Source organism: Squalius cephalus (assembly GCF_949319135.1).
Source record: "Squalius cephalus genome assembly, chromosome: 5".
In the NCBI taxonomy this organism is placed as follows: Eukaryota; Metazoa; Chordata; class Actinopteri; order Cypriniformes; family Leuciscidae; genus Squalius; species Squalius cephalus.
The window spans coordinates 4,693,748-4,709,743 of NC_137126.1; the positions used below are offsets into that span (position 1 = coordinate 4,693,748).

At 38.1% G+C, this 15,996-nt stretch overlaps 1 protein-coding gene across 3 annotated transcripts; it reads left to right on the forward strand.

Annotated features, from left to right (window-relative positions):
• The first annotated feature begins 4,110 nt into the window (after positions 1–4,110).
• Positions 4,111–12,655, forward strand: mepcea (methylphosphate capping enzyme a). Of its 3 annotated transcripts, none has more exons than XM_079872058.1 (5): positions 4,111–4,707; positions 6,128–8,027; positions 8,948–9,166; positions 11,320–11,443; positions 11,533–12,655. In XM_079872058.1, the coding sequence occupies exons 2-5, from the start codon at positions 6,159–6,161 to the stop codon at positions 11,583–11,585; spliced, it is 2,265 nt and encodes a 754-aa protein (XP_079728184.1). In that variant the 5' UTR covers positions 4,111–4,707; positions 6,128–6,158; the 3' UTR covers positions 11,586–12,655. The 3 variants fall into 3 exon arrangements, with proteins under 3 accessions (XP_079728184.1, XP_079728182.1, XP_079728183.1); XM_079872056.1 differs by having other exon boundaries at positions 4,153–4,554; XM_079872057.1 differs by having other exon boundaries at positions 4,665–4,816.
• Positions 12,656–15,996: the final 3,341 nt, after the last annotated feature.

Sequence of the window (15,996 nt, forward strand, 5' to 3'; positions counted from 1 at the left end):
CTAGTGGTGAGGTTGCGAATTGCAACCAACAGAAGTTACGGTGGCCGACAGGAAAAGATTTCGTCGTCTAAGACTGCAGATAATAGCCAGTTAATCGATGAGGTTTTTTTACAAAGATAAATTAAGAAATTAGGTTTACTTAATTATTCAGTAAAACGATGTGTTTATTGCGAATATTATTGTTACTTGTTCATCAATGTGTCAGTGTTTTATTCGCTGACTTTTGCTAGCTTCTTTGCACGAATAACAACATAGTGAGGAAACGCGTTTGTCCGTTTAGGGCCACCGTAGAAACATGTCATTAAGTAAGGTCTTTATTCACCACTGAAAACATAGTTATGTTTATGATATGGCATTTCTGTCAACAGATCCTCCTAAATATTACACAATGCACCTTTAAAGCGGTAGGGGCTATACAACATTCCTCCCGGGTTAGTGACATCACCAACCCTAAAATTTACATAAACTCCGCCCCCGGGAACACGCGGTCCATGTTGAGAATAGGAAGAGTTGTTGTAGTCGAGCACATTTGTGAGTATGCTCAAGCTGTCGCATCCGTCTTTTCACATGCAATACAGTACATAACACAAATGCAATATCATGTCACTCTGTAGGCATCTTACAACAGCTCCCTCTGTGCCGGGAGCAGCAGCTCATTTGCATTTAAAGGGACACACACGAAACAACGCGTTTTTACTGCCCCTCAAAAGGGGACAATTTTAACATGCTGTAAAAAATTATCTGTGGGGTATTTTGAGCTACAACTTCACATACACACTCTGGGGACATCAGAGACTTATTTTACGTATTGTAAAGCCCTTTAACTGGCTACTCTCTGCAGTCTTAGACGACGATATCTTTTCGCTTTGAAGCTTCAAACGTCATGCACATGCAGTATCGGAAGATCGGGACAGATGGTTTGAAAAAAAATTGCCGCTTCACGAGAATCGCGACCTCATCTGATGCATAAAAAGGGAAATGATTATGGAGGAGGAATAATTTAAATGATTTAACACTACACTTCCCTATAACATAATTTATATATTTTTAAAACAGAACACCCAAAAATATTTTTTCAATTACAATTCCTATAATTATGATCACATACCCTACTTGTAGGCTATTTTATATTATTGATCAAAATGTGAATCTGTTGACCAGGCTACACATGACACGAGTTGTGGTCTCATTGGCACAAATTAATCTTAATTAATTAATAATCGGTTTCCCATCACTAATTTACACACTGCACCTTTAACGTTGACATTCATTAGACATTCGGTTTTATACCCATTAAACTCTGCGCATTTCATGTTTTCAGCCCAAACCAACTCAGATATGCATAAACAAATGTCCTTTATTGCACAAGGCTTAATTTAAACAAATAAAATATATATTAATTAGCCCTATAAATCAATTAAACAATTTAACTATATGACATTATGATATAAAACCGATAGTGAAATGTTCAGAAAAATATCCCTTTTATTCCTCAAGGCTCTGTTTAGAATTAGCTTTACACATATTTTATAATCATTTCTGAAATGTAAATGTATGCAATACTGTAAGTGTAAATCCATTAAACTACAACACTGTTTGGCCTAAAGGTATCAAACAACCTGTAAATTACTCAGAATATTATTCTGTATGATGCACAAGGCTTGTTTATCTGATTATTTATCTGATATTTTTTATAAGGTTTATTTTTCAGATTATTAATCTGGTATTTTTTATATATATATAAACCCATTTAAATCCATTAGCCTTGTGCTTTATAAAAAATATAATTCAGAGTAATTTACAGGTTTGATGCCTTTAGGCCAAACGGTGTTGTAGTTTAATGGATTTAAATGGGTTTAGTACTGTATATATAGAAAAATACCAGATTAATAATCTGAAAAATAAACCTTATAAAAAATATCAGATAAATAATCAGATAAACAAGCCTTGTGCATCATACAGAATAATATTCTGAGTAATTTACAGGTGGTTTGATACCTTTAGGCCAAACAGTGTTGTAGTTTAATGGATTTAAATGAGTTCAGCACTGTATATAAAAAATACCAAATTAATAATCTGAGACTTGCACTTTGAAAACCGTTTTAAAAAGTTTGCGTTTTCAGCCACCCAAAACTTTGTTGTTTAAACGAACGGCCAAAACGCATAAAAAGTTTTACGTTTTTAGTTGAAAATGTTGTGGTGTGAGCTGCCTCTGAGGGGCTGTTTGCAAGACACCGTTTTCAACTAAAAAATTATAACTTTTTACGTGTCATTTACACGACAACAGCATTTTGGGTGTGTGAAAACGCAAACTTTTGAAAACGGATTTCAAAATGCACATTTTTGAAAACGTTCTCCGTGTAAACAACAAAAACGTGAATCTCTGAAAACGATGACGTCACGCACAAATGCCGGTTACGTGTTCAGTCTATAGTGTTTCATCGCCATCTAACGGCCTGGCAGCAGAATACAGCGTTTTGTAGTCCTTTTCACGGTGATCTTTTTGACAATGGTGTCATTTCTACGTGGAAAACTCAAAAGGAAAAACTTCACAGTTTTAAGCATATTGTTGTTGTGTAAACGAGTCTGCGGCCTGTCATCACTCGTCAATGTCAAAATATTTGAGATGATCAACCAATCACATCAAAGTATCTGCTGAGCGTGACCCTTCAGTTTTTAACGGTCATAAAGTGCAAGATAAGATGTAAGCAGCTGTGTGAAACAGCTATGTGAAACGACCAACAAAAATAATTAGGCAAACTAATAAAACTTTTGCCTAATTTCGCCATTTTGAATTGAAATATAGGCCTATAATTTACGTAGTTTCATGTAATAATTATAGTCGGGCTAACTGTCAATGTCAGGGGACAAGAAACATTAACAAAACAGTTTTCTTTGTATGATTTGAATGTGCATATTGTGAATGAATTTAATAAACTTAGATATAGCTTTCTTGGTAGTCTTAAATTAACTTATATCTAAGAAAATGATTCATAACATATATCAGTTTACCCTAATGTTTACTAAAAATAAAAATGAAAAGACTAATCAATCAAAGTGCAGCTTTAGGAGGGGAAGAGACGGGGCAAGATAAGGAGACTGAGAGAAAAAGAAAGAGTGATGGAGACAATGGAGAGAGCAGGGATTGACAAATAATCTACTGCCCACTGACATGTTTTAAAGCTTTGCAAACCAATTGTTTGGCCTTCAAACGTCTTTAAATGCACATATGCCTGTATATTAGAGAAATACAATTTTCCTCTGCAGGAGCCCCTGATTCCCCTTCAAATTTGGGACCTCTGTGATTATAAAACCCTGTCTATGGCCTTGACCTTATGGCATTTCTGGAAATCTTAAAGACATCCTTGACTGTCATATGTCCAAGTACATTCATACTCCCCCCTCACAGCTTTTACTTTAACAGGGTAAACTGTCTGTGAACTATGACGTGAGTTGTTAAAACAGCTATAGGAGTGTATTTTTAATCTGTATTGCACTTATATCTGTGCCTTTGAATAATACGCAAATGTGCACGAGTAGGGGTGTGCTGGGACTACAAATCCAGAGGACTACAAATCCCAGTGGCTCGATCGGTACGCCATGCACAGCAACCACACGCGGGGGCGGGAACCAAATGCTTCTGCTTGTAGCTTAAAATAGCAAGCAACCACGGAAGTAAATACTATATAAATAATCAGTCATCAGTTGCAGAATGTGCATTTTAGGATACTGTCTGTCAAAATGTCTTTTCCTTGCATTCTGGATAGAAAAGCTACGGGGCGTCTTGTTGCTTGCCTGTGAGGAAGTGTGCAGAGTGCAAACGTGTAAACAACAGCCAAAAACACTTACGAACAAAACCACCGTCTTGTTGTAATGGAATAAAGTGAAATATGCGTCATATACGGGAAGTTTAACGAGGTCGCTGCACAATTCACGATGTCCGTTTAAATAAAGTTGACTTTTATGCGCAGGCACATAGCTAGGGCACCTATAAAGAATAATCTAGGCTAATCCCGCCCCTCTACGTTCAATGATTGGACAGTGAAAAGAAGCTTTCCGGAATATCGGTGTGCTATTGGCTGCTTTAGCTGCCAATTCGCGACGTCATCAGCCGTTCGAAATATATAAAGCACCGAAAGCCCCGTTTCTCTCAGTGTGATTCTGCAGCTCATTAGCAAGTTCAGCCGAGTGATTTAGCCGAACAGTTAGGGTTTTAGAAAACTACCATTGTGATCAGTAACTCCACACAGCTTTTCTGATATTCTGAAATGGGGTTCGTTCGTATATAAGCTTTATTTTTAAGGGGTGTGTCCTCTGACCGTATTGTTTTGAATCTGAACCTGACGTCAGCGGACAGCTGTGTGTATTAATGCACTGGTGTTTTCAGTGCGGGATGTGCAAGGACAGCTGTCGCTTACACTGACCAAGCTGTTGTGGGTTTTTCTTTCGTCCGCTGGAGAGGGAGGCAGGCATTGGGCTGTGTACCTTTAAGAGAGGGCGGAGAGAGTTAGAGCCCCGGGGCTGTGTGCTGAACACAGTACTGATCCTGTTTAGGTATCTTTTCCTTTTTTTCTCTTCTGTTTTTTCGTGTTGGTTTTACTGTGATATGTATTATTCATAAATGACGCTCGGAGGCGGAGTTTAGACACAGAATCAGTAATAACAGCAGTGTCGAGACGAGAGGAGGCGAACTCGCTGACACTGAAGGTGGGTGGACGTTTTGCCAACGTTGACCTAACTTGAACATTTACTTTCTTTATGCACACTTGACAGATGTTGTCAGGAGCTGACAACTGTTTAACAGGTGTTTCGTCAGGTAACGTTGAGCTTTATGCGTATTTTATGCGAAAAAAATTAGTCTTTAGGTTTTATAATTTTAAGTTGTAAAAAGGATTCTTCTATTTAACTTTTGTTATAACTCATCAGCCCGTTCTTAGGGTTTTGTTGTCATCCTTATCAGAACTTTACTTGTGTTGAAATAACGTTGCTACTGAATAGTTTTAAAAAAATATTTTTTTTTTATATTATTTATCTTATCGGGAATCATAATCAGAAACTCTTAAAATATATATATTTTTTGAGTTATTTTGGAATCCTGAAAGATCAATTTTATTAGGATTAGTGGTTGACCTAGTGTGTTCTCTATATTTGCTTTTTGATATACAAGTAAAATTACATGATAGCAAATAGATATAAACAAAAATGCTAAATTTGGGTTACTGCTTAATTTGCCTAACATCAACAAACCAAAATCATTAAAGGGATAGTTCACCCAAAAAAATTCCGTCATTAATTACTCACCCTCATGTCGTTCCAAACCCTTAAGACTTTTGTTCATTTTCGGAAAACAAATTAAGATATTTTTTATTAATTCTGTGAGCTTTCTGTCCCTCCATTGACAGCTACGCAACTACCACTTTGATGGTTCAAAACGTTCATAAAGAGATCGTAAAACTAATCCATATGAATTGAGCGGTTTTAATCCAAATTTTCTAAAGAGACTTGATCGCTTTATATGATGAACAGATTGAATTTAGGCTTTTATTCTGATATAAACCATTATCAATTCACACATCAGTTGTAAACTGAAGCTCAAACGAGTTCGCTTGATTACACAGCACGTTTGAGCTTCTCTTTATGTTCGCTGATCAATGTTTATTTGCGAGTCTCTTCAGAAAATTTGGACTAATCTGCTCAATTCACATTGATTAGATTTATGATCTCTTTATGAACTTTTTTTGGTATTTGCGTAGCTGTCAATGGAGGAAGAGAAAGCTCTCAGATTTCATCAAAAATATCTTCATTTGAGTTCTTCATTTGTGTTCTGGAGATGAACGAAAGTCTTACGAGTTTGGAACGACATGAGGGTGTGTAATTAATGACAGAATTTTCATTTTTGGGTGAACTGTCCCTTTAAATAAATTGGACCTGAACTAGACAGAATCATTTCAGTAAATCTGCCAATTCCACAAAATAGCCAAATACAGGACTATATCTCGTCTGACAGGTCTATACATCGTCTGGATAGCCAAATAGCGAAATTCTTTTGAGTATGTTTGGTAGTTATTTTTTAATTATTGCATGTGCACATGGATTTGTGGATGATTGCTTTGTGCTTTCATTTCAGATCCATGTCTCCTCCAGCTTCAGCCTGAAAAATGATAGAGATGTCATTTGACAAAGGAACTGTTTTATCCTGTGAGGGCCAAACAGACCCCACTTCCCAACAGCACTCAGAACTTACTAGAAATGCTACCAGCATTGACGATCTCCATCCATCCGACAAGACCACAGTGATAAACCTCAGCAAAGAGGGTGGTGAAAAGGCAAGAAGTGGTGCATTAGTGGAGCACCGAGAGAAAACCAATGCCACAGACAACAATGCTGTGAGTGTTGGGGTCGAATCGTCTACACAAACCCAAAATGGCACCCAGCAGCCCAAACCTCAACAGCAGAAAGTCAATAAGCGACGCAACACTATGAGTTCTGGATTCAAACACCCTGGTTATGGTAAACGACGACGGCGTGCCAACTCGGAGAGCGAGTCAGTCCTGCCAACCAATTTCCTGCTGGGCGGGAACATTTTTGACCCACTCAACCTTAACAGCCTTCTGGATGAAGAGGTGAACCGGGCTCTTAATGCAGAGACACCCAAGTCCTCGCCATTGCCCGCCAAAAACAGAGACCCTGTAGAGATCCTGATACCCAGAGATATCACAGACCCCCTCAATCTCAATTGCCTTAGTGCACGAAATCTGTTGACGTCTCCCTTAAAAAGTAGCGGAGGCCGGCGAAGACATCGAAACAAGCACCATGGAGCAAGCACTGGAGGATGTGGGAAAGGTTTTGGTGAAGGAGTAACACAGATCGATTTACTCGAGTCTAACGGCTGTGCATCCGTACAAGATGATGGAAAAACAACGCTTCCCTTGACACATTTGCACTCGGGGGTTCAACAAAAGTGTTCAAGTGTGGTGAACACCCTTGTTCCTGAGGACCAGACGTTATCGGACTCGACTCTTGAGGCTCAGTGTTCGGATAAGCCCAGTTTAACCACAAATGGCGGTGAGGTGAAGGAGAAAGCCATTGACACCTCAACTGCACCTCCATCTACAAACCCCACCAATGCTCCATCAAACAGGCAGCGCAAACGCAGGCGTGCCGGCAGCAGATTGGAGAACGCAGACAGTGCAAATGAGGTGAAAAGTTGGGGTCAGACTCAGAGATCTGGAAGGCCTTCTCAGGCTGTTCACACCCCAGGAACGGGCTCTCGTACCGGAGCAGCTGAAAGACCGCAGCAAAATCCGAGCCAGTGGAGGCCACAGCACAACAGCAACCAGCCGAAAAAGAAGTTTCAGTTCGGCAACTACAATAAATACTATGGTTATCGGAACCCAGGTCTGAGCGAGGATCCTCGCATGCGTGTGTTTAATCCCGAGTGGTTCCGAGGGAAGGCTGTGTTGGATCTGGGCTGCAACACCGGTCACCTGACGCTGTCCATCGCCAAAAATTGGCGTCCGGCACGGATCGTGGGCCTGGATATTGACGGAGCATTGATACACGCCGCTCGGCAGAATATACGGCACTATCTCTCTGAGGTCCACACGCAGCAGGCCCGACGTTCCGGGGAAAATGGGGAGAGGGATCGAGGGGAAGGGAGGGAGAGGATGGAAGAGGGTTTGGTGGAAGAAAAGAGTCAGGGGAAGGAGACAGACAAAGAGAGTTTTGTTGTGAAAGAGGATGGGGATGGGAAAAAAACAAAGCATGAGGATAAAGTGAACAAATGCATGGTCGGGGAGGGAATGGAAGTTGGTCGAGAAGAGAAAGGCGAATCCACAGAGGCTGATCAGCGAGGAAGGAGTGGGAAAATGGAAGATGGAGCATTGGTAAGTCTCCCTGATGGGAAGCATTCATTCCCTGTCTCGCTCCGGATCTCAAGAGGACCCATAGCTGGCCCCCCTTTGCCTGAGACAGACACAAACAGTCTCCCTCCTGGAGATTTCCCTGCTAATGTGACCTTTGTCAAGGTAAGACTGAAAAGCTTAATTTCTGTTTTTGCTGATTTTCATTTGAGTAAGAATTCATTGCTTGTGCTTGTTTACTTGACTGGTAAGTTTTGCTCTAAAGCTCCATTTTTAAATGCTGTATCAAGTATGTTTAATATACACCGTGTAAAATTGAATCAAAATTGAGCTGAATAATGAAATTTTGCAATATTAACGCTGTTATTTCTCAGTTTATCACTATCAAGCTGCTTTTTAAACAATCTGTACAGTATAAAGTTCCATATAAATAAATGTGATTTCTTGAAATGTACAGAATACGATATGTTGATGCATTAAACATGCACTCTTCACCTAGAACGCATTTAAACACAATGGCACTGAACTTGGCAGCAGTAAATGGTACTAGTTGAGTAGTGAATGCAATGCAGTGAATGACAGATGCATGCAATCCTGTCATTCATAGTAGTTTTAGCTGTTTACCTGAATTTTATGAAGCCTCCTGTTTAAATCACACAGTTGTCAAGAATTTATTTTAATCGTTCAAGCTCAAGTGCTGTTAGACACACACATGTGAACTAGTTGTTGTAGCATAGCTAAAGATAAACTGGCATCTGATGATCTAGGTCTTTGGTCTGTCGCCAGGTTCTGCTTGGCTGTGTGTATTTGCTATTGCATACTCATCCCAAGTACATGAAGCCCTTACCTTGTTTAAAAAAAAAAAAAAAAAAACCTTGTAGACTTACAATGATGGAGTGACCCGAGCCACATCTAGAGATGAGAGAGTATCATAGAGATTTGGAGGTGAAAATCCCTCAGACCAAATCATTTTCAAGGGAAGGAAATAGGTGTACAGTAACTTTTAAAATGTGTATGTGTTTGTATTAAAATACTACTGTTTGTCTATCCTGTTTCATAATACCCTGTCTGTCTAACCTACACAGGGGAACTATGTGCTGGAGAGTGATATGTTGGTGAAGATACAAAAGGAAGAGTATGATGTGATTCTATGTTTGAGTGTGACAAAATGGGTCCACTTGAACTGGGGTGATGCTGGACTCAAGCGGCTCTTCCACAGGATATATAATCACTTGCGGCCAGGAGGACTCTTCATTTTGGAGCCTCAACCCTGGAGCTCCTACAGCAAGAGGAAGAAGCTCACTGTAAGACCCCTTTTTTTGTCAAAACGTCAGTTTTTCAAACCTGGCGTTCTCAAATGTGTGTCCCATGACCACTTGTGATCAGATTTTGTTTAGAGGAATGATCTGTGATAGCCTGGAAATTCAGACCCAAATCTGAAAGATTAATGGTCTGGCATCGACTAATGAAAATCGGCCAGCTCGAGGGGCGGCACCAAGCATGCATTTGAAAATCTCACTGCACGCAATTGGATAACACTACGACCAATCACAACAAGCCCCATACGCTTAGCTACCAGCGGAGCTAACTGGGAGATTAGACTCTTACCGTATCCGATCGGAAAAACAGCAAAAACGCCCTTCTTGCAAAGGAACGATTCGAGCGCCGTCTTCTGTTCCTCTTTTAGATAAAAAGCCAAGTCTAACTCGTTCATTGTAGCGACCAAAGCCGTTTCAAACAACTGGTGTTCATCCATAGCCATCTTGCAATGCTTACTAATGACTTCGACGTCACAGCGCTGTCGTCATCTGTTTAACTCGCCTCTGGCCCGCCTATATCAGATAACCCGATGTGATTGGTGCAGCTCGGATACAAGGGCATATTTAATGAGCATCATTACTCGACGCCAGAGTAACTCGCTGAGCAAATTCAACTTGTGCTCTCGCGAGAACTCTGGATTTCCAGGGTAGATCTGTGATGCATTTAAACTGCAATTACAGTTGCATAAATAATGTTATGAGATTAAAATTTAAAAATATGATGTTTTGAATATAGAAATATAAAACAATAGGAAAAAAAGAGACATTTTTCAAAATAAAACTTGCCAGTTGGTGTCTTCATGAGTCACTAAATCATTCACTCAACAGATTCGTTCAAAACGGCTAATCGTTTCATTTATGAATAGGTCATTGAATCATTCATTCACTTGATTCATTTAAAAATGCCTATTTTGCCTATTGCCTATTCAGCATCAACCCCCCACTGGGTTTGCTCACTGTGAGACATGCAACGGTTCTCCTGTGGGTTTGTTCTGAAATGATTTCATTGTGAATTGAGGCAAAAACTGGCAATATACTCCGTATAGTATTAACTTGTTTGTTTGTCTGATGTATGAAATCAGTATCACATTTGCAATCATGCTGATATTCAGGAGAAACGCCTCTCTTGCTTTTATGATATTGCTTAACTATAATGTTAGTAAAAAAGTAACTCATACAGGGACACTTTTTTTGCCGTGTGAAACATTTTGGGGTGTTTTTATGCATTTTTATGGATCAAAACATTTTGAACTTCACTTTGGAACAGGCAAAAATGGTATTTGATGACATGAGAGGCAGAGAGAAGATCGGATATGAAATGTGGTGCCAAATCATCTAATCTCTTAAAGGGATAGTTCACCCAAAAATGAAAATTTTGTCATTACTTACTCACTGTCAAGTTGTTCCAAACCTGTATGAGTTTGTTGAACACAAACAAGATATTTTAAAGAATGTTGGCAACCAGACAGTTGACTGCACCCATTGACTTCCATAGTAGGAAAAAAAATACTATGGAAGTCAATGGGGTCCATCAACTGTCTGGTTACCAACATTCTTTAAATCCTTTTGTGTTCAACAGAAGAAAGAAACTCATACAGGTTTGGAACAACGTGTAAATAATGATAAAATGTCAATTTTTGTGTGAACGATTCCTTTAAAAGCCCTGTAGCAACATTATTAACTAAATGTAGACCATGATCTCCAAATAACTTTGAGTTGCAATAATCAATTTGGGAAATTCTCCATATCTTTAAATGACAAACATAGTTTTTCCAGGTCAGGGCCACAGCTAAACTAAAACCATGTCCACAGAATTGATCAAATCTTACAGCTGAGTCAAATATATCACACCAAGACAAACTTGAGCTAGAAATGATTACGGTTGCGAAGTGAATTTACCTCCAAATGTTGTTTTTCTGAAACAAATGGAACAACAATATAAGACACCAGTGTTCAGTGGTGTTGATTGTAGGTAATGGTTTATAAGAAAAGTTGCAACATAATACAGAATTCAACTGACATGTTTTGAACACGACTTATGGAATTTAAAGCTGAAATGGTCAGTTTTAGAAATGTAATTTTAGGACATCTTAAAGTTGAGCACATGTTAAGTCAAATTGTTGTTTGATTTTTCTCAGGAGGACATCTGTAAGAATTACCATGGCATCCGGTTAAAACCGGACCACTTCTCCTCCTACCTGACTGCTGATGTGGGCTTCTCCAGCTATGAGCTCATCGGAACTCCACAAAATTACTCTAGAGGTCAGAGCTTTGAAATGCCTTACAATTCCTACCTATGATATTGTGCTGTATATGTTTAATATTTATTTATTTTATTTTATTTCCCTTAGGCTTTCAGAGACCAATCTACATTTTTCACAAAGGACCCTCGCCTCAAAAGTGACACCACCAGTTTGACCGCCAACTTTGACTTTGAAATCCACAAATTTGAAGAATTTGAAAACAACCAGCATTTTGAAAACGAGTCAATGGAACTTTAAGCATTTTCTTTGAAATTGAGATGAGACATTCAATATTTTGAACTCTTAAATGGAATCTCATTGGTGCTGAATAAGATTTTATTTTCTCCTTCCAAAAACAAAGGAAAATCTCAACAAAAAAAAAAATCCCTCCAAGGACTCTACTGTAGAATTTTAGCCACATATCAGTTTTTCCCTATTCAAGCAAGATGATCTCTCATAAAGGATGACGGTCATGCGAAGAAGCACAAAGTTAAATTCAATTAAATCAAATCTCAAGTAAATCCTGTTAAACACCATTTGTTTTCATTTGAAATGAAATTCCCAAAAATGTAAATTCTTGAGCGACTCTGTCTACGCACAACTGGCAAAAGACCATCTAAGAATTAAAATGTTTGGTGGTTAAGTTTGCATTTTTTTTTTTTTCTCAAAAGGAAAGAAGCATGTTACAAATTTTCAGTTTTCCGATTTTTGCTCTTTTGTTGTTGCTGTAATATTTCCTTTTAGTTTTGCGCAAAACATGGTTATTATCATAGGAAGCTTTTGACATTTGTCTCTCATCAGCCGCTTTACAGACAGACATGGCCGCCACTTCTAGTAACAAAAGCTAATAGCTCAATTTTATAACAGGATCATATTTCGTCCTTGAAAGTTTTGAAGCTGCAGGTTAGCTGATTTGCTATGATAAAGTGTTTACTGATCCAATGTCTCTAATAAAAAGTTCTGTTCTGATTCTCCAACTGTTAAAAGTTTAACAAACTGATGTACATTTTGTAAATTGTTTGTCCAGAGTTCTTGTCACCACTGAGGTAACCTTGTTGTTGTTGGTTTTATTCATATTTAAAAGTTTGCACTAAAACGAGAGAACAAATTTGTCTCCCTCATTTGTATTTTGATGTGCAAATGTAAAGTTGGTGTATCTCTGGAGAGGGTCCTTTTGATTCAAAGGACTCGACGAAATTGAAAAATAAACTACAAAATAACATGTATTTGTAATGCTGGGCTGTGTGTTTTTTAAAATGTATTCAAGACCTAAACATGTTTTCCTAGTTGATCATTATGGAAATTCGCTTTTAAAGTTCAAAATTGTATGAGATAAAATGGCGCATTATGCCAATAACTACATATACTTGTGGAACACGACTCTACTTCGACTAGTGGTCCTGATGCTATCTCTAATGGGTCAACTTCTATTATCTCAATAATAATTTAAAGTGTTTATTGTGTATTATTCTTTTTTTATTCAATGTTGTTCATTAAAGCATTTTAATGTCATTGTTCAGGTGTAATGAAATGATCGTCCAGACAGCAGTTGAAGCACTGCAGCGATGGATTTGTCACGTGGTTCCTGCTACGTTTCTCAGCGCCGAGCAACCAGAGCCAACAGTCGTTTATTATTACGAGATGTTTTTGTTTTTCATCAATTAATTTGGTAAAGATTCCTTGGAGGATACCATTTGTATATAAGATCCGAGTCATTAGAATTAAAAAATAAAGGATTAATACATTTTTTACAAATGTGTAGGCTACTGCAATTACAAAAATGTCCTGAATGAGGCTCGATGGAGAATATCTTGGAACTTTCTTGAATATATGTCATAGGTACAAGTTTAATTTGCTGCCCGATGACTCAATCATTGCAGACCGAGCAGTGACATTTCACAATATTTCTGCGCTGCGACTGCTGTACGTAATATTGCTGAAAATAGTCAAATTACAAATCTGTTCCACTGAAACGACCACAAGATGGAGCAATTTGACAAAACAACGAGGTGTTTGTGTAAGAAGATGAGGAAATGCCTTTACATATCAAATATTGTATCACATGATTGTAACATTAATGTCTAACATTTAAATTGCAAATGTAACCAGTTTGACCATGTTGCTTAAGATGCATGCATTTAGACTATAATAAAATGCTTTTGTGTGAATCTGTTGATTAGCTTCTGTCTCCAGCACAGCGATGTGTGAACACACATTTCTGACTGCAGATATGTATGTGCTAAATATTAATGCCCCCAACACGTGTTTGAGCTTGCATGTATGTGAATGTAATTTTGCGATGACAAGCTTGCTATGGGCAACTCTCCTTTTATGGAAAACCTCATATATTAAAACTCATTTTAGAATTACACTGTTCCACTCCAATTCTTTATCTCTCTCTCTCTCTCTCTCTCTCTCTCTCTCTCTCTCTCTCTCTCTCTCTCTCTCTCTCTCTCTCTCACACACACACACACACACACACACCAATGCATGCAGTTACAACCACACATACATGCACAATAAAGCAAAAGAGTATGTGCACATCGTCCACGCATTTCAACAGACACATACATGCACTTATGCAACAGTGATGTAGGTGTGAAGATGTCAATCCATTCAAAGGCCAAATTCTTATTTCCGTTTTAACAACACCCAATGAAAGCATGCACATTGCACACTCTCTCTCCTTGCACAGTGCCAGTTTTCTACAGTATTCTCTTCCATACACACATTTTACATCGCATGAAAGTCATGTCAGCTCTGCACACACACCATTCCACTTCTGTATCTCCAGTGGCATGTGCTGCATGCATGGCAGAGACAGATGGTTTGGTTTACACACAGTTCAAACACTTCACACAATGATTCTCTTTGTCAAATGTTTTTATCTGTGGTTGTAAATGTGTGCATCATAGACAACAGCTTCATTGCGACAGCATTAACCCTTGGCTGGGTGGAGATTCTCATGGAAAGGCTTTGAGGCTCTGACATGCCCGTTCACTGACTTTAATGGTACAGTCCATGGTCTTAAAGGTAAAGTGATACATTAAATTTTCTTTTTTTTTCTTCAAAATTGTTCACAACACAAAACACACTCACTGTGCTTTTTGATAAAATGGACATTAATGGGTCTCATCTTCCCCTTTGCTGTTCAGCACTGGAATTATACAGAGAACAGACTGAAGTGTTAACACAAAGGCATAGAAACAAGCAAATAAGATGACAGTGTCACTAAAAATAGCCGCATATTCTCTCCTCTCTCTCTGTTTTCTACTGTCTTTTATTTCTGAGAGAAAATGTAAAAAAATGCATAGTCTCTTTCACGCTGTCTCCCATTCACATTGGGTATTTTCAGGAAAAGTACTGTCATATTAATCCATTTCTGCAGTGCCAAAACTGCCAAACTCCTTGGCTAAAATGTGCAGTATATAACCAAAGCACACTGAGTGGAAAACTGAAAAAAGTATGTATAAATCAATGGACTTTTTGTCACACAAACAGTCACATTACACGGTTAATTAAGCAAATGGCTGCGTCTGAAATCGCATACTCCTTTGAATAAGTAGCTAATTACTTCACGACCGTCAAAAAAAGTATGTTCTATAGTATGAGTCTGTGTATGTAGTGTGAATGTAATCTGGACGTAGGCTACTACACTTGCCAAGTTGTCATTATCATGTGACCTATACCGAAGTCAGTTCACTGTCATTCACAAATCCTCTCCCATGGCATCATGGGATAGTAAAGTGTCCATCGTATGCGGGAAGTAGCAGGTCATCCAGGTACTTTTAGCCTCTTTTTATGAGTACTGTGAATTTGGACATACTACTCTTGTCACATACTGTTTTTCGCCTACTATACAGGGAAGTATGTGATTCTTTTGCCCATTGACCCACATCAGCAGAGGGCACTGATGAGCTGCAAAACACTGAACTTTTCATTCTTTAATTCCTTTTCTTTCTTTAGAAATGTTCTTTAATATAGAATGCGTTATCATATGATAGTTTCACTGTTCCTTTTAACTATTAACTGCCCAGTGACAATACATAATGCTGCTCATTGATACTAGCTGAGAAAAAGAAGTAAACCAGCAAGCTTGAAACAGTTCATTTATTCAAAATACACACACTGACTAATCAACCCCAACCTAGAGGATTTAACAAAAGAAAAAGAATCTAATGCATGATGGGAAAATGCATACTGATGTTATAGCCTAGTAAAAAAATAGACCAATTTGTTGTGTTGAACATGCATACGTGCTTAATAACGTTTGTTCTAATATAATTTTGATGCTATTATAGTTTTTATTTTGATTTACAGTAGTTTTATTTTTATATTTTCTGTTTTCCTTAGTTAAAAAGTTAATTTAGTCATTTTGTTGTGTTTTTAAAATATGCATATCATTTTTATTTAAAAAGAAAATAGGCCAATTTGTTGTGTGAACACGAAAATACCTGCTTAACATTTATTCCAATTCCTCATAAAACAAATATTATTGTGATAATATTATAGTTTCTATTTATTCTATTCATTTTAGTAATTATGTTGTGTTTTTAAAATAGGCATATATTT

Coding starts and splice junctions, on each gene's coding strand:
- mepcea (XM_079872058.1), top strand. CDS start 6,159: ATGATAGAGATGTCATTTGACAAAGGAACTGTTTTATCCTGTGAGGGC. Junction 8,028..8,947: donor CTAATGTGACCTTTGTCAAG/GTAAGACTGAAA, acceptor TAACCTACACAG/GGGAACTATGTGCTGGAGAG. Junction 11,444..11,532: donor TCCACAAAATTACTCTAGAG/GTCAGAGCTTTG, acceptor TATTTCCCTTAG/GCTTTCAGAGACCAATCTAC.